We start from the raw sequence: 23,176 nt of genomic DNA on the forward strand, positions 1-23,176 counted from the left end.
AGCTCCCTGGGCATCTCCCCCAGACACTTTGCCAACCAACAGTTGGCAGAAGAAGTTGAAGAAGCCCCAGTTTCTTCATCCAGCTCCTCCGCAGCGGAATTTGTAGTCTGTGGCCACAGCTCTCCTAATAGCCCTCCAGGTTCTTCGGAAGCTCAGAGGACTGTGCTCCCAGGTCATTAGCCACACGTCCAGAAGGAGCCAGGATCCTAAACCCCATGCAGAATTCAGGGCTCCAGCCCACAGAGAGCACCTGGTCCTCCACCCTGAATAAGGGCTCTGGGAACAGCAATGCCACAGGCAGGAGCAGCTCAGGCAGCCACCCCAGGCCCCTGTCCCCAAACTCCATCACTGCCATAGACCCAGACCCTTCTAATGACACAGGGACTGTGCTGGTGGGCCCTCGCCGTCTACCCTGGGCCTGTCTTCAGAGGCTACCGCTGAGTGGTAGAGGCTGCTTGGGAGCTGGGTGCAGACCACTGATACATATTCCAGGAGTTAATCAGCACGCCTGCCCTCAGAGCTCCACCTACCCTCACCTTCTGGGTTCTAGACTAGGCCAACTCCAGTGCAGCTAGCCACCCAACAGCTGAGCTGACTCCATGTCAAGGGAAGAGACCCTTGCTCCTCCAACTATCTTCAAGTCCCTGAGGGCTCCCTCACTCCTGAGTACATGGCCAGGAGTAGAAGAGCCGAGATGGACCTGCCCTAGACCATGCTCCCAGGTTGAGATTAGCGCACACCATGGACCTTCATGGTCCTGCCTCTGGGAGCACTTTTCTAGCCCACAGGGCAACAGCGTTAGCCCGGCGGTCAGGAGATGTGGCTCTGCCATCCTTTGTCCAATGGCGCTGGCCAGCTGTCTCCTCCCTGCAGCCCTTGATCCCCAAGCCTCTCCCCTGTCCCCGGCAACCCTTCCTGCCATGGCTGAGGTGGATTAGAACACCCAGGGCTTAGACTCCAAGCAGCCCAAGGGTGGGGTTCCTCAGCAGTAAGGGGATGGGGGAGCTCCTAGGGCCAAGTGTGGCTCAACTATAGCAGAAGGAAAGCCACATGCCCTGCACCACCACCCTCTCCCTTCTCTTTCCTCCTTTTCCCTTCCCCTCCATCTAACCCTATATGATTCTCTTTCTTCAAAAGGTCATAAGCTTGCATGCAAATATAGCCAGTTTCAAACACAGGCTCTACCCTTTGGTGGCTGTGTGCCCCTGGGTGAGTCCTTTAAACTCTCTGAGCCCCTGTTTCTTCATCCAGACACATGGAATGACAACATCTTACAGGGTTTCAAGGAAATAATGAGATGCCCTTAGAAGAGATCCTGATACAGTGCCTGGCAAATAGGAGGCTCTCTGTAAATGGGCCTTCTTTTCCTTCTCTTTGCCAGACAGTTTTCCAGTTCCTGGACTATTCTCTTTCTATGCAAAAAGGAAACTTCTGGGTACACTAGTTTCCAGTCAAGCATTAGGAGCTTAGGGCAGAAGTATTCCTGCCAGAGAAGGCCATGCTTGGCCCACAGCAAGGCGGGGCCTTGTGGGACAGCAGGAGACATTTCTGGCTAGCTGGTAGCCTTTCTGGGCACCTCCCAAGTCACACCCTGTGCTTGACTGTCCCTACACACAGAGCTGATTCTAGAATCTGTGAAAAGATTTGCTGCTCCAGTTTGCAAAAATAGTGTCTGACTTGGGGAGTGGGGAGAGGGCAGCCAGATGTCTTCCTCAGAGAGACACGAGGCCCCCAATAACAGCCTCCTACTGACCAGCCTGCTTATCCTGCTCCAACCTCCTCCCAGCCCCACAGCCTCCCCTCCCCCACCTCAGGAACATCTGGTTCCAATCTCCTCCAGATGCTGTGGCCAAGCTGTTTTATGGCCAATCACCTCAGCTCAGCTTCCTGAAGGCCTCCCTCCATTTGGGGGAATGGTCCCTCCTCATCCCTTTCCTTGGAACCCCTGCCACCTTTTTTCCTAACATGGAAAAGAGACACATACTAAAACCACACAAAACCATGAGGGTCCTCAGAACTGGCACCTCCCCACCCACTACCTTGGGGAGACTGTCATCCATCCAAGACAAAAAGAAAGATGCCAGCAGAGAGACAGAAACAGACAGTGGGGGACATGAGGGCATGCAACCATGTGTCTCTGTTGGGTTGTCTTTGTATTTGTGCCCCCACAGCAGAACACCCCACTTGTCACCTGAAGGCATCCCTTGGTGGCCACTGCCTCATTTTCCCTCTCTGCCTGTTAGCAGGGCTAAGTCGGGCGGCCCCTCAGCTGGAGAGTGGCAGCTACAGCTCAGGGTCATCCCTTACCTTGTGGCTCTCTGTAGCAGCCAAGTGTGTCTAGGGAGGTGGTGTATGTGTGTGGCACGCACACACGTGCGCTTGCTTGCATGTAGACCGCTCTCCCTCCATTAGGTCAGATTAGAGGGACATGAGCCAGAAAGGACCTCCAGGCGGCCAGATTCCAGCCGGTGCCCTGACCCAGCTCTGACAAGCGCCTCCAGCAACCGGCGAGCAGAGCAGAGCAGCCATCTGGAGAGAGCAAGGAAAGTGGCCCCACCCCCACCCCCACCTCAGTTGGCTGCCTTCATCCCCCACTAAGAGGACACTGGGAGCCAACCTTTCCATTGGCTCCACAAAAGGAAGACTAATCCAGGAAGGATACTGAAAACCCTGCACCCCTGAAGGATTCTGGGGTGGGCTGGGGGTCTCCTGACCAGAGGAGGGAAGGATGGGCCCTGGAGGTCATTCCCAATCTGCAGAATTCTAGACACCCAGTGTTGCTCACCACTCCTTTAAAAGAAGGCACCTTGGCATTTGTGACTCTACAGCCCCCCCTGGTGTTATTCAAGATCAAGGTGCAGCCTTGATCAGCCAGAAGAGATGTCCAGGAGAGACCCTTTCAAGGGTCATGTGTTGAGACCAGCCTGCCCATGTCGCACTGTTCAGGTGGCTCCTGGCATACACTAGGTGAGGCAGGACAGTGGAATGGGAAGATTCCAGCTTCTGAATCAAATCCAGGCACCATTGCTTACCAGCTGGAAGGCATGGGCAAGCCTTTTAACTTTCTGTGCCTCAGTTTCTTCATCTGTTAAATGGGACTACTACAGCACAGGGCCATTGTAAACACATGAACCGATGTGTGTGAAAGCACCTGGCCAAATGCCTGGCCCATAGCAGGTCCTCCGGAATCCGTCGTTTGCCCTTCAGCTTTCCCCTAGTCCAAGGAGGCTGTGCCCCAAGCTCTGAATGACACATGTTCATTTGGTCCTGAGCCAGTGAGTGTCAGCAAGGTGACTCTAATTTTTCTGGAGCTTTTCTACTCCAGCAGAGGATCATTTTAATAAGTCCATAATAATAGACGCAGAGGTGACTCAGATCTGCAAATGAGGAGCCCTGCTGGGGAGGGGAGAGTTGGGCTCTGGGGGAGGGAAATTCAGCAGCATCTGGGTCTGATGCAGTGGCAGGCTGCTGCATGGGGAAGGGTTCCAAACAGGGGACCTTGGTTATGTCTCCAGACTGCCCCAGGTTCCCCTCTCAGAGGCCTCAGTTTCCCCTTCTGCAAAGTTCAGGGGAATACCAAAAGACCTCCAAAATCCCTTCCAACTAGAGACACAGCTCTGCTTTCTGAGCCCTGCCTCCTGCAGCAAGATTTGGAACACCCTCAGAGACGGTTCCAGATGTCTCGTCCTGGGGGACGTCCCTGGGTGAGTTCCTCTGTGACTGTACAACTGCCCACCCCTCCCAGAGCTCACAGAGAGTCAGGCTCTCAGGCCATGGCGCTTTATTGATGCACGGTCGCAAGCACAACACAGGCGGGTGTGCCCCCAGCTCAGAGCAGACACAGGGCCAGGAGAGAGCAGAGGGCCACCCCCCCACAGCAACACAGTCAGCAGAGGGGGAAAAGGCCCCGGGGGCCCATGTCCTCTCCTCCATGCATCTCCCAGGGCCTCCAGACCTGCTTCATGCCATGGAGACAGCTGACCACACCACTCCCTGTGGCTACACAAGAGGCGACCAGCTGTCCCACCTGCGCCCTTACTGAGATATGGCCTTGTTGGCCTTCTGGCCCCTTCTGTACTTCACTACAGAAATCTGGCTGTCACTGTGGGGGCTGGAGTCCTCTGCCTGACTTCACCTCCACCATCCTCCCAAACAGCTAGCTGCCTCCATCCACACCTCCACCCGCCAACCCCCACCCCCTTTGCTTGTCCCAGGGGTCCACCCTCACCACCTTTATGACCCGTACCAAAGTAGGAGATAGGCGAAAACGCTGGGAGGCCCAGGAAGACTTCTCCAAGAACTCCCCAGGGAAGGGGCTCTCCGCCAACAGGCTCGCGGGGGGGAGCAGACAGTGCCAGTGGGCGGGGCGTGAGGTGCGGTGGCAGGGAAGCCACAGTCCAGATCACACGCAGGCACAGTGCAGAAACGGTGCCGCGGCAGAGAGAGCGAGCAAAGCGCACAGTCAGGCGGAGTGCCAGGGCTCTTCGGAAACCCTGCAACTATAGTTCCACACCGGGTCCCCTCAGGGCAGGAGGCGGCCCACTTCCGACTGAGAAGGGGTACCTCTGGGTCTCAGGGGTCTCTGTCCCCCTCCTCGACCCCAGTGGCTGCTACTGCAGACCTCAGTGCTCTGAGCAAGGGAGAAGGAGAAGATACGCTGGGGTATACAGCATCTCCAGACGAGAAAGGAAAAGTCCCAACAGCTTGGAGCCCCCAAAGCCAAGAGGAAAAAGAGGGCCCCTTTCTAGAGGGCAGGTGGAGAAGGGGGGATGAAGGACAGCTCTCCCCATGCAGGAAGAGGGTGCTGGGGGTCAAGGAGCAGCTGGGGGTCAGAGCGGTGCAGGAGACTATGTATAGAGAGGGAAAAGGGCCAGGCCTGGAGTCAGCAGCCCCCGGGACCCGCACAGAGGAGAGGGGTATTCTGTAATTGGCCCTGAGTGCGGTGGGCGGGGCTAAAGACGAGCGCCCGGCAGCTCACTGCAGTGCCTCTGGGGGCGGGCAAGCAACACGTGGGCTCTGGCCCGGGGTGGCTGCTCAGCTACGGCCCCCAGGCTGTAAGTTTCCATGGGACGGAGGCTGGGAAGAAGCAAGAAACAGCAGGATTGAGGGAAACCAGGAACGGGGAAATCTCCGGAAATCTACCCTCCTTCCACCAACCTACGGAGGCTAAGAAGCGTTACCAAGTCCACCAGGGGGGTGAATAGGCCACGCCTACCAAGGGGACACCCTCTGTTACCTCTAACACCAAGGGGTGGGAAAGGGGGAGGCCGTGGCGTGGAGGGAGCGGGGGGCAGGGGAGAGAAAGCCAGCTCCCTGAACCTATGCCACCCATCGCCACCCTGCCTGTCATCTCTCCCTAGCCCCCCAGCTCCCCAGGAGTCCCTAGCGGCCCACACTGATGTTGCAGGTCTTGCAGCTGGGGTCCTTCTTGGCGTCAGCAGTGGATAGGCTCATGAGCTGGTGCCCGCTGATCTCCCCTAGGGTGCCCAGGGACAGGTCAACGGGCTCCGTATAGATGATCTCCAGGATGAGGTCCTGGGCGTGGCGGAAGATCAGCTCCCCATCCTCCACGCTGCAGGTCAGGAACTTGTTGCAGGCAATGTCCAGGAGGGGCAGGCGGTCACGGCAGAAGCGGTCCCCCAGGGAGCCCTTGGGGGCCAGCACCAGGATGGCATAGTGGTAAGCTGTGTACATACAGTAGAAGTCCGCAAAGTAGAGGTTGGTGCTGGGGTTAAAGAGGCGCTGGGCGGGGATCTGGAAGCGCCAGCGGCCGTAGGGGGAGTCCTGAGGAGGCTGGCCTGTGTTGAACTCTGTGTTGCAGCTGAAGAAGACGCCATGGAGCATGCCACTGGTTGGAGAGCCATGGCTGCCGCTGTTGTCCTTCAGGTAGGGCTGCAGCATGTTCCCGCAGTGGGTCCTACCCATCCCAGGGGAAAAATGCCAGAGGAAAGAGAAAATGCTGCTGGTTAGCTGGATTGAGCCTTGGCTGCTATGTGTGGTTGAGAAAGGAGCCAGCACGGCTCCCAGCTTTCCCACCAGCTGCCGCCTCCGTCCATCGCAAATAGAACATTCCAGAATTTGAGATCGGGGAGAGCCCTGGAGATGGGCTGATGCAACCCACTCCTTCATAGAGGAGAGGTCTGAACCTACCACTCCCCAGCTTAAAACCCTTTGATGGAGCTTTCATGAAAAGCAAGGGCATCAAGATCTGGTCTTTCTGACCCCACCTCCCCCCATCCCCACTCCCATAAGTAACATCCTCCAGCCACACACAAACCCCGACTTTCCTGCCTCTGTGCCTTTGCAGTGAGTGCTCTTCCCTCTGCCTGGACTGCCTTTCCCACCTGTCTTCACCTGGCCCGGTAAACTCCTAATCATCCTTCCAGGCCCCGCACAGATGTCCCCTCCTCTCCAGAATCTTCCAGGAACATCAGGCACTTTTATTCCACAAAACTTTGACTGCCTACTGTGTGCAGACACTGAATTTTACCCAACAATCACACGTACTTCTTACATTTCGTCTGTCTGTACTGTCCCACTGATAGACTCTCAGATTTTCAAGAGGGGGACTCTGTCCTTTATTCATCTTTACATCCTGGCACATATGGGTGCTTTCCCTCTCTTGCCTGCTTGCTGACAGAGGAGCTGGAACTGGGCCAGCGTGCTCACCATTCACCTTGCTGCCTCTCTTCTTTAGTACAAAAACCAAAGACCCCACTAGCTCCTTGCCACACCGGGGTAGGGTGGGAGCAACCCACCCCAGCTGAATGCACTGACAAAGACAGTAAGACTAGCAGGTTGCCCTAGCCCAGCCTTAGAAGGGCATAGACTTGGAGCAGTGTCAGCAGGCCTGGGGGGATGGGCAGCCCCAGACAGCTTCACCCTTGTCGCATCCTGGATGTTTCAGGTGACTGATGACTTACTGTCTCCCTGAGCCTCGGGCTCCCCATCTGTAGGCTGGGTGGGTTGGACCAGATCATCAATTGGATTACATATTTTTGGACTACAGAGCCCCTCTCATTCCCAAAGGATATTATACATAGGCAGTCGATAGGCAATGAAATTGAAGCTGCTTCAGTTGAACAACAGGTGTGGGGCCCACCAAGCCTCCCCCTGACTTCCCCCACAACCCCTCATTACCCGCCTAAAATGCCCTGCAACACTTCCCTGGAGCCTCCAGGCTCCACAGTACACAGCTTGAAGACTAAGACCGTTCATGCACAGAATCCTCTCGCCCTGTGCTCCCCTCACCACCTTCCCCTAGGATCCAGAGCCTGAACTGGAAAGACAGCTGACTCTTGGGATCAGAACCCAGTGAAAGGAACTGTCCCAAAGAAAGACAAACCCAAGATCTTGTTCACCCAGGCCAGATACCATGGTTCCCCCATAGCATCCCCAACCCGAGAGCCCTTTCCTTCCCTGGAGCCCAGTCCTCAGCAGCCAGCTGTCCCCACAGCAGCCAGCCTGGGGTAAGAGATCATAGGGTCTCCTTAGGAGGGGCTGGCAGTGACAAGGTAGGCGTGACATGAGACAGCCAGGACCCTCCAGGCAAAAGAGAGGCAGGGTGGAAAGCAAGACCGGGGTCCTGCGGGGGCCACGCTGTACCTGGCATGTTGGAAGTACTCCTTGTGGTGGTTGCGGTAGAAGACGGAGAAGCGGAGCATGCGGCCTGCGATCTGCTCGGCCTTCTCCTGCAGCTGCGCCAGGTGCTCCTTGGCGTAATCTGCAAGAGTTCCAGCTGGTAAGCCCAGGGTCAGGATGGGTATCACAGCCTCGCCCCGCCCCGACACTTGCCCACTGCACATGGAGTATGTCAGCCCACCCCTGTCCTCAGAGCAACAGGGGACACCAAATAGTCCCAGCAACTTGGACCACATAGGAGCAGGCCAGGGGCCCCAGCTGGGAACATGGACAGCTGGATGCTGTTTGTCCTCATCACCTCTGCCGTCCCATTGCCAAAGGCTTAGGCTCGCTGAGTCCAAAAGGGGCAGGGGCTGCCCAGTTACAAAGTCATACCAGGGGGCCCAGGAGCCGTGATCCCCAGCCATGTTCATGTGAAGAGGAGTCCTGGGGTCCAGGCAGAGCTGCTGCCAACCAAGACAGGGCCTTTGTACAGATTAGAAAAAGGTGCCCTTTCCTCCTTTGCAGATGCAGCCCTGGCCAGGGTGCTGGGTTTGGCAAGAAGAGTGGGGACTGGACCGCAGCCATCCCCAGCTCCCCACTGCAGGTGGGGCTCTGGAGTAAACCAAGAGGCTTTCCCCGCAGGGAGCAAGAGCACCCCAGAGTGGGGCTTTACAGCCGAGCTAAGGAAAAGCACTGCTTGAAAGAGAATGGCAAGTCAAGGAGACTTAGGGCATGGGCCCTGGCAGAGGATGAAGCCAGCTGCCTCAGAAGCCTGGGGCTAGGAATATTCCCTGCCCTTTCCTTGTGACAGAGAGAGATCTGGAGCAGTTCTCACTGTGGACACCAAAAGAGTGGACTATTTGTGGGGCAGATCCCGGGTCATCCACGACCCGGTAGGGATACATAAGCCTGGTGCTTATTCGTGCTGGAATTTGCCAACGAAATTCTGCTAAGAGGGTTTGCAGGACCTCTGAATAGGGGTCATGTTCCCTGGCTAAGTGGAGACTTGAGACGAGCAAATGGGATTATTATTATTATTCCTATTTGCTGACTGTCCATCGGCCGATGATGGATAAACGAGGTGTGGTCTACGTATACAACGGCCTATTATTCTGTCTTAAAAAGGAAGGACATTCTGACACATGCTCAACACGGATGAACCAAACTTGAGGACAGGATGCTGAGTAAAATGACAGAGCCAACACTCCAGTCCCAGAAGGACAAATGCTGCATGATTCCCCTCACAGGAGATACCAAGAATAGTCATAGCTTCGGAAGACACAGAGTGAAATGGTGGTTGCCAGGGGCTGAAGTGAGGAGGGAAGGGGAGCTGTCATGTAGAGGGTCTAGGGAAGATGTTCTAGAGATTGGTCGCACAACCACTGTGAACGGACTTAACGCCACGAACCCACACACTTAACTGGTTGAAATGGTAGACTCTGTGTTATGTATATTTTATCGCAATTCAAAACAGTATGTTTGCCCCGAGCCAGAGAAGAAGGACATCCCTGTATGGAAGTGGTTTTGCCAACATGACTAGGAGCCCTGACGTCTGCCTCCTGTGTCAGACCACAGGCTTGTCCAGGGCAGGCGTGGGTCTCGTCCATGGGGGCCGCCCTGTTGGCCAAAGTCCTGTGCCCTCAGGAGGTGTTCATAAGCGGCTGCAGGGCTAAGGCACAGCCCCCTCCTGACCCTAACTAAGCCTGATGTGTCAAAGCAGCGGGAGAGCAGGGCCTCACCCCCGGTGCAGAACTCCACCGTCTCGCTCCAGCCAGATACCAGGTATTCCCCGTCACTCTGCTTCACTGCCGTCTGCACAGCCACGCTGTACTCCGTGCGGGGACTCAGGAACCAGTGGCCTCTCACAGTCATGGGCAGTGGCACGGCCTTGGCCACAAGCTTGGTGGGGACATCCTGAGAAATGGGATGCAGAGAACCTAGAGTCAAAGAGAGGGTCACTCCCAACCTTGGTATTCCGCCAGGGCTCATGCTCCCCAGCCAGCCCCTAGGCTGCCTGAGGAGGGCCAAAATCTCCATGATTCAATGGTTTGGTGCCCTGGCCACCATTTTCCTGCGGAAGCAAGCAGTGGCCATTGGAAAGGCCATACAGATAACCTCCAGCTTCCACCCCTCCGTAATGCCCCCTGATGCCCATTCTCTTGGGAGCTAAGGAGAAAGGCCGCGGGAATGGAGGCCGAAAAGTTGAGGACGTTGAGACCTCCGTTTTCGAGGGAGACTTCGAGAGCTCTGCACACTGCAGTGCCGTCTCCACGGCAACAGCAAATGCTGAGAGCCAGGGAGGAAGGGAAAATATGCCTTATTCTTTGTGGGGGGGGAGGGTTAAGGGGGTGGTGTTGAACATTCACGTCACCGTGGCAACTGGCCTGCCAAAAGACACCCAGATAGGGAGAGCCAGTTCCAAAGAGAGAGAGGGTGAGTAACCCACATGATGCAGTCGTCGTGGGAACCAGCTCCTTCCCACCTCATTCTTCCCCCTTCCCCTCTGCCAATGTGAGAAGATGGGAGCCTTCCTCTCACCCACCCCCACACCGGCTTTAACCCAGGGAAAGGACACCCAGCCAGCGGAGGACTCGGCCATGTTGCTCTCCTCAACCCAGCCACCAGTAGGCCAGAGGGCCGGGGGCCGAGAGGATCACAGCAGTCTAAGAGGGGTCAGTGAGGACCAAGCAAAGAGCCCACACAGTCAACAACAAAGCTGCTTCCTGAGTCAGCGGCTTTGTCATTCCCTGAGACGCCAGCCCCAGGTGTGGTGTCTGTGGCCCCCCTCAGGTTTTCCCACCCCATCTGAAGGCCCCGTCGTGAGGCCGATCATGGTGTTCCCGGTAGCTGGGCCCCAAGCCAGACACCATGTGAACATTACCTAACGGATGCCTCTCACAGGCCCGTGGGGGCTCACATTATTATTCCGTTTTTACCAGTGAAGGGACTTGGGCTCAATGAGGCTAAATAACTTTCCTAAGTTTCCACACTGAAAAGAGCCTGGGTTTGAACCAGACCTGTCTGACTCCCGACGATCACCACACAGCACTCCATTACCCTGCCTCCTTCAAGGAGGGATATGAGCGAGAGGCCTTCTGGGCACCCTCTACTCACCCGGTGCTTGAACTTGTTGGAGTTCTTGTTCTCCTTCTTGTTAAGGTCAATGAAGTAATGGGTGACCCTCTCCAGGTCACTGTTCTCCATGGCCCAGGAGATGCGGAAGGAGTCACAGGTGATGTTGTTGACCTCGATGCTGTGGGGCGTGGACAGCAGCTCCATGCTCCCCTCTGGCTTGGCTCCTGTGGGGACTGAGGGGAGAGGAAGAATTAGCCCGTTCCTCCCCACCAGAGTTTTCTGGAATGTCTCATTCCCAACATGCTTTGCAAACTGGAACCTTGGGAATCCATTGACTGCCCCCGCCTCATCACATCAGATGGGAAGAGTGCATGGGAAGATAGAAGAGTAGGACCAAGGGTGGGATGGGGTGTCCCCCCCTGGGGGGGCTCTTGGCTCTCCTCAGAGGGGTCTGCGGAGCAGACGGCACCTGACAGGTGGCCGAGGCAGTGGGAATGCTGCAAACGCCGACAGGACAGATTCGCAGCAGATGGAGCAGAGGGGGGGGCCCCCAGCCAGCAGGCGTGAAAAGAGAAGGGGGTGGGGGTGGAGAGAACTGTATGAGGCGGTGTAGGAGAGACAGGAAGCACCCACTGAGGAGACCAGCGTGAGGGTTGAGGAGGGCAGAGGGCCCCAGTAGCCAAGAGGCCAAGGGTGCCAGGCCGCTTGGGCTTAGACCTCCCTCCTCCCTCAGGGTGACTCAGGGAGGGTTGCCAAGATGCAAGGCTGGGAGTCCAAGCGCCACAGAGATGCACATGGATATACTGTGGCGGGAGGGGCCAGCACGGGCCATAGCTCTTCTTCCGCCCCCAACTTTTCAACTGTCACTCTTTCCTCTCAGCTGATCCTCTGTTGCTCGACTCGTTTGAATAATTCGTTTTACTTTTGCCATCCACAACAGACCGATCTGTGGTGATAATTGCCCAAACATCATCTCAAGCAAGCCTCACCATAGGTAAGTACTATTATTATCCCCATTTTACAGATGGGTTCACTGAGGTTGGGGGATTCCGAGATGCTAGAGGTCATGCAGCTAGGAAGTGATTTGAACTCACATTTGACTCCAGAGCCCAGACTCTTAGTCATTGAGCAAAGGTTGTGTCCCCTTGTGTGTGTGGGTGTGTGTGTGTATGTGAGTGTGTGTGCGAGATATGTGTGTGATGTGCATGGCATGTGTATATGGGTCGGTGCACATGGTTTTACTGTTATTTTTCTTCTTCTGTCTTTTCCTTTTGAGTAACTACATTTTCTCTTTGCTTCCACCCGGGCTGCTGTTTCAGGGATCAGAGGACCACACCACTGGCGCTCACCTGTGCTTTAGCTAGCAAGAGCTAACGCTGGCCTTGACTGTGACCTGGCTCATAAGCTCTGGGGTAACAGGGTGGGAAGGGAGAGGGGCAGGGAGAGGGGCAAGACTGTCTCTGGGACAAGAACATGAATGTGGGTTGGACTTGCTCCCGGCCATTTGCTTAGTGCCCAGTGGAGCTCGTGCCTTCCTGGTTCCTTCTGAAGCCCCATCCCAGCACACCTCAGGTTTCTGGAATGTTGTTTCCTTTTCTCCCCCTTCTGCTTCTTCTCCTCTTTTTCCCCAGGTGCTAAGGGTGAGGGTACCTCGTGCCTTCAAAAGCAGGTACTTCTATTTATAGCTTCCAGAAGATCCAACCCACACTTGCCTGTCAGTTAAAGCCTGTTGTGGAGCCTGGTGGGCTAAATTCATCCGTGGGCGCCTGAGTGGCAGGCACAGAGGGAAGGATATGGGTGATGGCTTTTACCTGTTCCAGGATGCCCCCTGAGCCCGAGTTTGATCTTGGGTTCCTACCCTAAGCCTACCTGTCATGAAGTTCAGCCACACGTTGGTGGCTTGTGTGCAGGGAGTCCTGTGATAAACAAGCACGGGGGTGCTACCAGGTCCATCTCAAAATAAAGCAGGATAGGATTGTGAAACAACTGTGCAATAAACCAGTTTATAATTCATGGGGACAGATGTGGAGACGGGGATTTGGTATGCTCTGGGCTTCCAGTGAGGAGCTTCCCAGGGAGACACACGTATGCACACAGACACACAGATACACACACACACACCCCAACACAGACACACTCCTACCCCACAGAGGGCCTGAGTGACCACCTCCCATCCACAGCAGATTCAGTCTCTGCCTACCGGACAGGTGGGCACCTATTCCTGCCTCAGTACTCCTCTCCTCAGACTCTCCCCCAGAGAGAGGGGCAGCCATTTGGGGGGGGGGTGCAGACTCCAGGAGCTGGTTCATCGTTTCCTTTCTACAGTTCTAGCAGCACTGAGATTACTCCCCCTGTGCTAGCCTGGGAGAGTGGTCGTGAGTGACACTTGGGAGAACAGCAAAGCCAGGGTGGACCGAGGGTGGGTGTGAGCCCCAGTTCTCCAAGTCCAGGTGCCTGGGGAACGTCAGGGTGTGAGAGACAGGTTGAGACAGCACCTGAGAAACACCCACGCTGCCAAGACAAGCATTTACACACCCACACACAGGCAGGCCCATGAGTGCACACACATACACGCACGCACACACATGCGCCGAATGTGCCCACCCACACCTGCCACACAAGGGCTGCTCACACCTCCTCAGACAGCGTCGCTCCCACGCACTCACCTATGCACTCAGGTGCCTCCACCACCTTCCACAGTCTAAGAATGTCCCCCAGTTTTCCCTGTCATGCCTCCACCCAGACCCACACATGTTGAAGTCCACAGACTCACACACGCACATATGCATGCACACCTAGTCGCAAGCCATATTTGGGAAAAAAAAAAGAAAGCCACGGGCGCCAACAGGCACCTGTGCTTCCTCCACACAAGGCACTCAACTCACACGTCGGCTTGCACACACACATAACACTCTCACACACGTGTCCACCCCCACCCAGATCCCGGTAGCCTCTCTCAAATCTTCTTCAGGCTCAGAGAGCCAGACTTTGAAAATCTGGTTTGTCCCTAGCCACACTCTGCCAGCCCCGATCCTCCACATGCCAACAGGTTTGCACAGCTACGTGGGTCTGCGCACAGACAGTGGCTTCTGCCCACACTCTCCACCTACCTACCCCTTTCTGCTCCGGAGTTGCCCATCCCCACATAGAAACCCTTTAGTTACATGCAATCCCTCCCTCACCATGTCCTCCCACACACATGACAAGGATATGTCCACTCCATAAATATACCTCCTCACACTGCCCCCACCCCCGGAACCCAGAGGCTACTCAGAGAAGTAAGCCCCCACACACGTAGCTCACGTGTACAAGAAACATATGTCCCTAAACAGGCCCCCCAGCGGCGGAAGCCCACATGAGAGCAGAAGTGCATGCATACAGAACTATCTACGCAAGCAAACCTCCAGTCTCCTCGCAAGCATGCCTACGTGCTATACACACCAACAGCCCTTGCCCATGCCCTTCCAGAAAGGCCCCCCACCGGCCGGGGGGACATTGATCCCCTCCCCGCTGTCCCCTTTGGCATAGCTGACTGCAGCAGAATGGTCACGGGGTGACTGACTGTGGTGCCCCAGGGGACTGGATCCAGCTGTTAATCCCTTTGCCAAGGCCCTGGGGGACAGGGGACAAGGTCGTTGGCCCTGGCGACCTAGGTGGGCATCGTGGACGGTGGCAGGCCCCTGGTGCCCGCAGCTCCTAGCCCCTTGCCACCTGAGTCGCTCTCAGAATTGACAGAGGGTTGTTCTGGGGAGGACGCGCACTCACCTGGCTCCACCGGGCTCTGCGGAGGAAGACCTGGAAGGGAAGGAAGGGAGAGACCTCTGTATGGATGTGCTCTCCCCAGGGAGAGGGGCAGCGGCGATGCCTGGGTCACAGGCAGTGGCGCTCGCTTGCTCCTCTCGCTCCTCTCGCTCCTCTCCAGGCTGCCAATGAGGCTTCTTCCATGCCCCGCAGGCAGCTCCCGCCTGGCTCTGCAGCGCACGCACGGCTGCTGCCCCCAGAGAGGCGATGTTCCCAGCCGAGTGCAAGGAGAGGCAAGAGCGAAATCAAAGCAGCGTGGAGGAGAGAGAGAGAGAGGCAGAGAAGGCGAGAAAGAACGAGAGAGCCAGACCGAATCTGGCTCCACCAATGGGATCAGTGGCTGCCCAGCGTCAGGTGACAATAAGCAAGCTTGGTCCCCGCTCCCTGGACTGGTGGGAGGGGAAAGGGCAGAGGGTCTCTCAGGAAGCTCCGCTGATGTCCTCAGACACAGCGGCGGTGGCTGCCACTTTTCCCTGTTCTTGCAGGACAAGCTGCCCTCAGAAGTCTCTCCAACACACCTCGACTTGGAAATCTCTCACTTGAATGCAGCCCCCAAACTTTAGGATGCTGGGAGAGGGGTGGGGCTGAGCCCAGAGGCTTTGGAGTCCCCAGACAAGGATTCTGAGTCGGGGAAGGGAAGGGGAGCTGTTGACGGGAAAGGGTCCAGATGTGGTATGGGGGTTCGGTCTTCAGTCTGGATTCTCTCCTCGGGGACTCTGGCTGACCCATGGCTCCATTTTCTTACCAAAGCTATCACAAGATGTTAGACCCGCTGACGATCCTCGATCACCTAGGGAGAGTCCTCTGGCTGCTCAGTTGTCCCCAGTGTAAGGAAAGAGAAAGAGAGAGAGAGAGAGAGAGGTTGTGGGGCAGAGAAGGGTGTGCAGAGGCAAGAAAGTGGGGGTGGGAAGAACACACAGAGATCTTGGAGTGTTCTCATCCCAACCATCTGGGCTTGGGAGAATACTATCAGCTTTCTTATTGACAGGAGGCTTTTCTACCACCACATGAAAACCCCAGGGATGCCGCTGTGAAGAGCACTCAAGGAAATTTGAATCAAACAACCAACAGTGACAAAGTATGCACAGTGTGGAAAAGCACGGACTTTATAGTCAGATATGGTTAAAATTCCTGTTCTATCATTTTCTAGCTGGGTGATCTTGGACAAGTTCCTCAACCTCTCAGAGCTTTAATTTCTTCATCTGCTGAGTGAGATAATAAATACTAAAAGAGAAATTGTGTAAATCACTCAGCTGTGGGTCTGGTACACAAGAAGGGCCCAGTGACCCATCAGAACTATTGCCATCATTATTACTCGTGTCTGCCTGCAAGGAGCCCACGGTCTTTTGTTGAGGGCGGGGGGAGGTGGACATAGAGAATAAGAAATATACAACTAAATTGCAGGGTACAGATAGGGATTCAGAGAAGGAGGAGTCAAAACCAGCTTGAGTACAGACAGAGCACAGCCAAGAGGGGACCGTGGAAGCAGAAGCATGGTGGGTGGGGGGTGGGGAGGGCTTGGGGCAGGAGTCAAGGACAGACCTCTTAGCTCCTGCCTGAGGGCTCAGTATGCCATAGAAGGCATGAACTGAGTGCAAGGGACACTCACCGAGAGGGACTTGGGGGCTGCGGACATTAGCAGGCAGCAAAGTTTAGAGGAGGTGACAGTGGACAGAATGTGAAAATTTTACAGAGAGCAAGGACAAGCAGACGCCAATTCTTCCCTGGGTGGGTGTGGAGAACCCAAGCAAGTCTGGTCAGATCCTGAACCACAGAATGCAGTGTGGTGCAGTACACTGAGACAGGATTAAGCACTGCCTCAGCCAACTTACCTAGGTCCCGCCCCTCGCACACCTACATTGAAATGTCGCAATTCTGAAGGGGTGCAAAACGTAATCTCCTAGTTACGGCCAGCGCCAGACATCTGGACCCAAACCTAGCCCACAACTACCTTGAGGGGTAGTGTGAGGAAAAGTCAGGTTCTCTGTGACTCGGTTTCCCTGCTTAAGAGGAAGACGTGTCCTAGCACACCTCTGCCTCCCACCTTCCCAGGATGGCATGCGGAGGGCGCATGAGATCATGTGTCCCAAGGGTGAACAGTAGCCATCTGTATGCACTTCTATGGAACGGTGTGATAGCCTCCGGGGAAGCCACAGACCCCTTCAGGGCTTTTGCTGCTTCCTGTCTCTGAGGCCTTCTCCTCAGATCACATGAGAGAACACATGGTAAGGAGAAAGCTTCACAACCCAAATAGAACTAACTCTGTATGAAACCAGACAACCGCCAAGATACCCTTCTGCTGCATTTTTATTTTTAATAGCTTTTTATTACACAAGGAATCCATGATCACTATAAAAAGATGAGAAATTTTGATTCTAAAATTGAAGGGAGAATTAAAATAATTCATTTCCCCCACCATTCAGATACATATTTTAATAACAAAAATAGAAAGCGTAAATATTGTTTTGTAACCTGCCTTTTTCACTTACTGATACCTTTTCTGTTCATGACATAGTCTTTCTACAGTATTGTTTTAAATTGCTGAGTATGTTCTGTTGTCAGATCACACACCAATCCCCTACGCTACTATGATTATTTTACATTTTCTCCATTCTAAACAACACTGCAAGGGACGTTTTTACAGCAAAAACTCTGCCACACCTTAATTATATCTCCAATAAAATATTCAAGGGTATAGACCTTATTTGGATACTTAAACCATTAAAAAAAGAAAACCCTGGGTGCCTGGGTGGCTCAGTGGGTTAAGCTCTGCCTTTGGCTCAGGTCATGATCCCAGGGTCCTGAGATCAAGTCCCGTGTCGGGCTCTCTGTTCATCAGGGAGCCTGCTTCCCACCCCCCTTCTCTCTCTGCCTGGCTTTCTGCCTGCTTGTGATCTCTGTCAAATAAATAAATAAAATCTTAAAAAAAAAAAAAGAAAGAAAGAAAGAAAACCCTGTGTGACAGTGGGGCAATTTGAATATTAAGGGGGTATTTGATAGTATTTAAGAATGATACTCTGATAAAGATACTTTATGGTTATTTTTAAAAAGAATATCCTGGGGCATCTGGGTGGCTCAGTTGGTTGGGCGACTGCCTTTGGCTCTGGTCATGATCCTGGAGTCCCAGGATCAAGTCCCTCATCGGGGCTCCTTGCTCGGCAGGGAGTCTGCATCTCTTTCTGACCCTCCTTGCTCTCATGCTTTCTCTCTCTCTCTCTCTCTCTCTCTCAGTCTCTCTCTCTCAAATAAATAAATTAAAATTTTAAAAAATAAAGGGCGCCTGGGTGGCTCAGTGGGTTAAGCCGCTGCCTTCGGCTCAGGTCATGATCTCAGGGTCCTGGGATCGAGTCCCGCATCGGGCTCTCTGCTCAGCAGGGAGCCTGCTTCCTTCTCTCTCCCTCTCTGCCTGCCTCTCAGTGTACTTGTAATTTCTCTCTGTCAAATAAATAAATAAAATCTTTAAAAAAAAAAAAAAATTTTTAAAAATAAAATAAAAAATAAAAAGAATATCCTTCAGAGATGCATACTATAATATTTATGAGTGAGTGACATGGTATCCGTGACTATTTAAAAATAATCTGGAAAAAAATAAAATAATCTGGAGGGGCATGAGATGGACAGATGAAACAAGATTAGCATGGGTAGATAATTCTTGAAGCTGGGTACTTGGAGATCCAATAAGCTATCCTCTGCACTTTTGTGCATGCTTAGAAGTTTCCATATTTAATATTATATCCAGGGTATGATTACAATAATAACAAAAACTATTTTATTATTATTGTTAATTTTATTATTTTATTCTTAAGCACCAAGACCCTAGGCATGGGATTCTCACCACAGCCCTGAGAGGTGGACCTTTCAACCTTATCTTAGTAGGGTTGGTGGTGGGAAATGAGACTCAGCCCATAAGATGTAAAACTTGATTCTAATTCAAGTCTGAGTACAAGGGCTGGATTCTTCATGATTGAAGGACATAGAGCAAATATAGAGTGTGAGGCAATAGAGAGAAGCTGTAAGCAAAAAAGACCTACAGTCTTAATATTGTTTGTAAATTTTATAGACTCAAGATGTTTACGTGTATTTCCCCATGGTTGAGCTAAGTGTAAGGATCTCAAGAGCCAATGAATGCAGACACATCCAGACAGCTCATAAAAACCACTTTGTTCATTTACAATGTGTTGGCAGTGACAGGAAAGTGCAGTGACTGTGTGTAAGAACGTATGGATTTCTTGGTGCTTATTTGCTTTATCATTTTGAAATTATATTAGACCTCTTCCAACTCTCACTCCATTGAACTTTTCAAGTGTTTCTAGCTGTTTTTTACTTAAATATTTAACAATTTTAAGGCGGGAAAAATGCTGAATTATATTTAAGCACCCTGAAAAGCTACGAAGAGACACTAATGAAATACTGGAAGGGCAAAGAGAAACTTCAAGGGACAAAGCCCAAGAACAATGAAGAAAGAATCACCAGCTTTGTGAGAAGTGGAAGGACCAATAGGATGAATCCACAAGACTGGCATAGTCACTGAGCTGTACCCGAAGGGGAAGAGCACAACATAGAAGGCATGGAATACCACTGGGCACTTCGTAGCAAGATCTCAGGGACAAGACTTCAATGCTGAGGATCCAGAAACTGCCATCATGCCTCAAAGCCTTCCCTCCACTCGCTCAGCATTTACTTTACTTAGTACACATAAGCAACTGGCACGTAAAGAACCTACAGAGAAGACATACAGACGTGCAATGCAAGGTTGGCTTTTACCTCAGCTGTGCTAAACTTCAATCACTTGTATAATCCACCTGGAAACAATCTACCCTTTTTATTTCTCTAATACACATCCAGATTCGCTACTTGGTCTCAACGCAGCCTGGAATTCATTTGTTCATTCAACAAAAATTTATTGGGTGCTGACTCTGTGTCAGGTATTGTTTCAGGCAGTGAGGATACTGCAGGGGAGGAGGAAAAGAAGTCCCTACTCCTACGGGGCTTACTTTCTGGTGGGAAGAAGATGGAGAGGCAAATAAACTATGGTGTCTACTACGTCATGGCGCTGTAAGAAAAAGAAGTCAGTAAATAGGGATAGGGAATGTCATGGGGGAGGTTACAAGTTTTAATACCATCAGAGAAGGCCTTCTTGAAAACGTGACTTTGGGATTTAAAAAAAAAAAAAAAAAACTGGTTGAGGAGGGGAGGAGAGCCATGCAGAATTCCATGGCGGGCAGGGTGTTCCTGGGTGGCTCAGTGGGTTCAAACCTCTGCCTTTGGCTCAGGACATGATCCCAGGGTCCTGGGATTTGGAGCATTGGGCTCTCTGCTCAGCAGGGAGTCTGCCCCCCCCCACCCTCTCTGCCTGCCTCTCTGCCTACTTGTGATCTCTGTCAGATAAATAAATAAAATCTTAAAAAAAAAAAAAAAAAGAATTCCATGGAGGAAGGGCATTCCAGGTAGCTGGTGCAGAGGCTGTGAAAGGGAGCATCCCAGATTGACCCTTGCAGTATCCTTGATGCTTCAAGGAACCTGTGCCGCTGGAGCAGAGTGAGTGACAGGCATGTGGTAGGAGTTAAGGACAGAGAGACAGTGGGTAGATAGGTAGGTAGACAGATTATGTAGGGCTCTGTAGACTAAACTCTACAGTCTAAACTCTCTGGTCTTTACTCTGAAATGGGAAGCCTCTAGGAAGTCAAGAGCAGAAACGTGACCTGATGTGAAATATGTTAGTTATGTTATGTTGCAACTAAACTGATGGGACCCAGGTGGAAGCAGGGAGGCCAGTTAGGAGACTATTAAAATAATCACAGACAAAAAAAAAAAAATATATATATATATATATATGGTGGCCAGACCCAGGATGGCATGTCAGTAAATGTGGTGAGAAGTGGTAAGATTCTGGATATATCTGGAAAAGCTGATGCACTGGATGCATCACATGAGAGAAAGACAGGAGTGAAGAATAACTGCAAAAGTTTGACTTGAGGGGTGCCTGGGTGGCTCAGTCATTAAGCGTCCGCCTTCGGCTCGGGTCATGATCCCAGGGTCCTGGGGTCGAGTCCCACATCGGGATCTGTGCTCGCCAGGAAGCCTGGTTCTCCCTCTTCCACTCCCCCTGCTTGTGATCCCCCTCTTGCTGTCAAATAAATAAATAAAATCTTAATTTTTTTTTTTTTAACTTGAGCAGCCTGAGGGATGCCATGTACTGAGATGGGGAACATTTCAAAGCAGTTTGAGGAGGGAGATCAAAAGTTTGGATGTGGACATAGGTTTGAGATGTCTTGTAGACATCCAAGTGGAAGGGGCTGATAGGCGGAAATACACATCTGGTGTTCAGAGAGGTCCATATTGAGATAGGCGCCGAGGATTATCAGCATTCAGCACAGGGTTTGAAGCCAAGAAACTGAACAGGGCCAAAGGAGTAAGTATAAAGAAAAAAGGGAAGAGTTCTGAGGACTGAATCCAAGGGCTCTCCAAAGTGTTAAGGTCAAGGAGACGAGGAGGAACCAACAAATAATGGCCTGCAAAATGATGCAAACAAATCAGGAGAAATTACTCAGAGAGAACATGTAATGGCTTGAGCTTGGATAGCATTTTCATACCACACATTCCTTTTCTTCTACTGATACATATTCAAAACAGTTCCTTATTCATTTAGTATTCCCAATGCCCAACAAGAGTTCATAGAAACAGTTTTTTTACAGAATCTTTTTACATCTTCTGAATTCTGCTTTTGGAACCAACAACAGCAACAACTAATTGTATTTGCTCTTAAGAGTTTATTAATTTCATTAATCAATGAGACAACAATGAGATGATCACCTTTACTATGAATACGTAGAAATAAACTGTTATTAATGACAATTAAGATCTGCTAGAGTCACAGATGTGATGACATGGGGTTCAGCTAGTAAGGATTTACCAGTTTCTTTTGAGGTGAGATGAAAGAATATAGCCTTTGGAAGAAAATAGAGAGGGAGGTGTTAGAGCAAGGAAAGGAAGAAAAGAGAATAGTGTGGGGCATCTAGGTGGCTCAGTCGGGTAAGCCTCTGACTCTTGATTTCAGGTCAGGTCATGATCTCAGGGTCATGAGACTTAGCCCTGTGCCGAGCCTGCAGCTCTGCCCTTAGCAAGGAGTCTGCTGGACGTTCTCTCTCTCCCTCCCTCACCTCACCTCCTCAACCCAACGTGGGTGCACATTGTCTCTCCCTCTCTAGAAAAAGAAGAAGAAGTAGAAGTAGAGGAAGAAAAAGATGGAAGAAAGAATGGTGCCAAAGGTATATTAGCCTAATTAGAGGGAACACAGGAGAATGTTCTTAATGGGAAATTATAGTAATTGTTGTTAGGAAGCAAGCCCCAAAATGTTAAAGATGGAAGTCTTGATTTAAGTCTTCTCTCCTCTTGTCCTGTTGGGGTGAAAAATTTTGCAGAAATCCAATCAGCATTACAGGAAGGAAACTGGTTTCCTGGTTAACAGGAAACTGGTTAAAGACATTATGGTGCAAGACAACAATGTAGAGTACTATTTAGCCATTAAAAATGATAATTTAAAAGAATATTCAGTAACTCAAAGATATTTATAGTTTATTGTTAGGAGAAACAAAAGCAGATTATTGAACCTTGCGTAAAGCATCTCAATTTTTAAAAACTACATGCCTAGGAAAATAACTTCAAGCATGTAATGGATGACTTTCATTTGCTTCTGGGTGTTTGTTAAAATTTTCCAAATTTTCTATAATGAATAGGTATCTTTGTAAAAAACAAAACCGTCTCATATATGTTCATAGGGGCTTTATTCATAATCGAGCCAAAAACTGGAAACACCCAGATGTCCTTCAAAGAACAAATGATCAAACAAACCATGGATACTTAGTAATAAAAAGGTATGAACTAGTGATACATTCAACAATTTGGATAATCTCAAGGGAATTATGCTGAGTGAAAAAAGCCATCCCAAGAAGTCAAATATTGTATGATTCCATTTTTGAATGAGTTCCACTTCTGAAATAACAAAAGTATGAAAGTGAAGAACAGATTAGTGGTTGCCAGGGGTGGGCGGAAAGAGGGAGGTATGGCTATAAAAAGACAACTAAAAGAAATCTTTGCATTGATGGAAATGTTTCATATTTCTAATGTATCAATGTCAATATTCTGGTTGAATACTGAATATAGTACAATATTGTACAATATTGTGTACAATATTGTACTATAGTTTTAGGATATGTTTCTACTGGAAAAAAATTGAGATCTCTGTATTATTTCTTAAAACCACATGTGCATCTGGGGCACCTGGGAGACAGTCTGTTAAGCATCTGACTCCTGGTTTCCGCTCAGATCATGATCTCAGGATCAAGAGATAAAGCCCAGCGTGGGGGTCAGTGTGCTCAGCTCAGCGTGGAGTCTGCTTGATATTTTTCTCTCCCCCCTCTCCCTGCTCATTCCTGCTCTCCCTCTCTTTCTGGCTCTAAAATTTAAAAAAAAAAAAAAAAAGCCTTGCATGTGATCTATTTTCTCAAAAATTTTACTTAAAAAATAAAGTACATCTTCTCTTGGCCAGTTATCACAAGTCTGAAAAGTTGTCCTAGGGATATAATCCAAAGAAGAAAAAAACTTAAATGCACCAGATGTTCACTACAGCGTTATTTACAGCAGCAGTGGGGGAAAACAATCTAAGTGTCCAAATAGG

General features: G+C 51.4%; 1 protein-coding gene across 1 annotated transcript; it reads right to left on the reverse strand.

The window, feature by feature from the left end:
• Window positions 1-3,764: 3,764 nt before the first annotated feature.
• Window positions 3,765-14,775, reverse strand: LOC101678187 (phytanoyl-CoA 2-hydroxylase interacting protein). The gene is made up of 5 exons (XM_004763303.3): window positions 14,464-14,775; window positions 10,738-10,931; window positions 9,363-9,537; window positions 7,606-7,723; window positions 3,765-5,917 (listed from the first exon to the last, which is right to left on the reverse strand). The coding sequence occupies exons 2-5, from the start codon at window positions 10,900-10,902 to the stop codon at window positions 5,383-5,385; spliced, it is 993 nt and encodes a 330-aa protein (XP_004763360.1). The 5' UTR covers window positions 10,903-10,931; window positions 14,464-14,775; the 3' UTR covers window positions 3,765-5,382.
• Window positions 14,776-23,176: the final 8,401 nt, after the last annotated feature.

The sequence above is a fragment of the Mustela putorius genome, unplaced genomic scaffold (assembly GCF_011764305.1).
Source record: "Mustela putorius furo isolate JIRA1106 unplaced genomic scaffold, ASM1176430v1.1 tig00003937_pilon_pilon_pilon, whole genome shotgun sequence".
NCBI lineage: Eukaryota > Metazoa > Chordata > Mammalia > Carnivora > Mustelidae > Mustela > Mustela putorius.